This window comes from Nanorana parkeri, unplaced genomic scaffold, assembly GCF_000935625.1.
Source record: "Nanorana parkeri isolate BGI_ZX_2015 unplaced genomic scaffold, ASM93562v1 scaffold1242, whole genome shotgun sequence".
NCBI lineage: Eukaryota > Metazoa > Chordata > Amphibia > Anura > Dicroglossidae > Nanorana > Nanorana parkeri.
In genome coordinates, this window is record NW_017307510.1 from 1 (window position 1) to 1594 (window position 1594).

The 1594-nt window shown below is 50.5% G+C and overlaps 1 protein-coding gene across 1 annotated transcript in view; it reads left to right on the forward strand.

The window, feature by feature from the left end:
• Nucleotides 1–5: 5 nt before the first annotated feature.
• The window catches only part of LOC108797196 (heat shock 70 kDa protein-like), a gene marked incomplete at its 5' end in the record, with an annotated part of 5150 nt that continues 3561 nt past the window's right edge, over nucleotides 6–1594 (forward strand). The window contains one exon of the mRNA XM_018568772.1: nucleotides 6–1589. Coding sequence (XP_018424274.1) covers nucleotides 6–1589 — 1584 coding nt within the window. The remainder of the gene's footprint in view (nucleotides 1590–1594) is intronic.

The window sequence follows — 1594 nt, forward strand, 5'->3', positions numbered from 1 at the left end:
CAGAGAGACTGATCGGAGATGCGGCCAAGAACCAGGTGGCCCTGAACCCACAGAACACGGTCTTTGATGCCAAGAGGCTTATTGGCAGAAAGTTCGATGACCGCGTGGTACAATCTGACATGAAGCACTGGCCATTCCAGGTGGTCAGTGACAGCGGGAAGCCCAAAGTGAAGGTGGCATACAAAGGAGAAGAAAAGACCTTTGCACCTGAGGAAATTTCCTCCATGGTCTTGCTGAAGATGAAGGAAACAGCTGAAGCGTTTCTGGGTCATCCCGTGAGAAACGCTGTGATCACCGTGCCCGCCTATTTCAATGACTCACAGCGCCAAGCCACTAAAGATGCCGGGGTCATAGCTGGTTTAAATGTGCTGAGAATCATTAATGAGCCCACAGCTGCTGCCATTGCTTACGGCTTGGATAAAGGAAGCCGAGGTGAACGCAACATACTGATCTTTGACCTGGGAGGTGGCACGTTTGATGTCTCCATCCTCACTATTGATGACGGAGTCTTTGAGGTGAAGGCCACAGCGGGTGACACTCATCTGGGTGGAGAAGACTTTGATAACCGTATGGTGAACCACTTTGTGGAGGAACTCAAGCGCAAGCACAAGAAGGACATCAGCCAGAATAAGAGAGCTCTGAGGAGGCTCAGAACAGCTTGTGAGAGAGCCAAGCGCACCCTGTCCTCCAGCACCCAGGCCAGCATTGAGATTGACTCTCTGTATGAGGGCATTGACTTCTACACTTCCATCACCAGGGCCCGCTTTGAGGAACTCTGTTCAGACCTCTTCAGGGGAACCCTTGACCCTGTTGAAAAGGCCCTGAGAGATGCCAAGATGGACAAGTCTCAGATTCATGACATTGTTCTAGTCGGAGGCTCTACACGTATTCCTAAAGTGCAGAAACTCCTTCAAGACTTCTTCAACGGGAAGGAGTTAAACAAGAGCATCAACCCCGACGAAGCTGTCGCCTATGGAGCTGCGGTACAAGCTGCCATCCTGACTGGTGACAAGTCTGAGAAGGTCCAGGATCTTCTCCTGCTGGATGTGGCACCACTCTCTCTTGGTCTAGAAACAGCCGGAGGAGTGATGACCGTGCTCATCAAACGCAACACCACCATTCCCACCAAGCAGACCCAGATCTTCAGCACCTACTCTGACAACCAGACAGGTGTCCTCATCCAAGTCTACGAGGGTGAGAGAGCAATGACAAAGGACAACAACCTCCTGGGCAAGTTTGAACTGAGTGGCATTCCTCCAGCTCCACGTGGCGTGCCACAAATCGAAGTAACCTTTGACATTGATGCCAACGGAATCCTGAACGTGTCTGCTGTGGACAAAAGCTCAGGAAAGCAGAACAAAATCACAATCACCAACGACAAGGGCAGACTGAGCAAAGAGGAAATAGAGAAGATGGTGCAGGAGGCTGAAAGGTACAAGACGGACGATGATGTCCAGAGGGAGAGGGTTGCTGCTAAGAACACTCTGGAGTCTTATGTCTTTAATCTGAAGAGCACAGTGGAGAATGACGACATGAAGGACAAAATGAGTGCATCAGATAAGAAGGCCATTGTGGATAAGTGTAATGAGGTCCT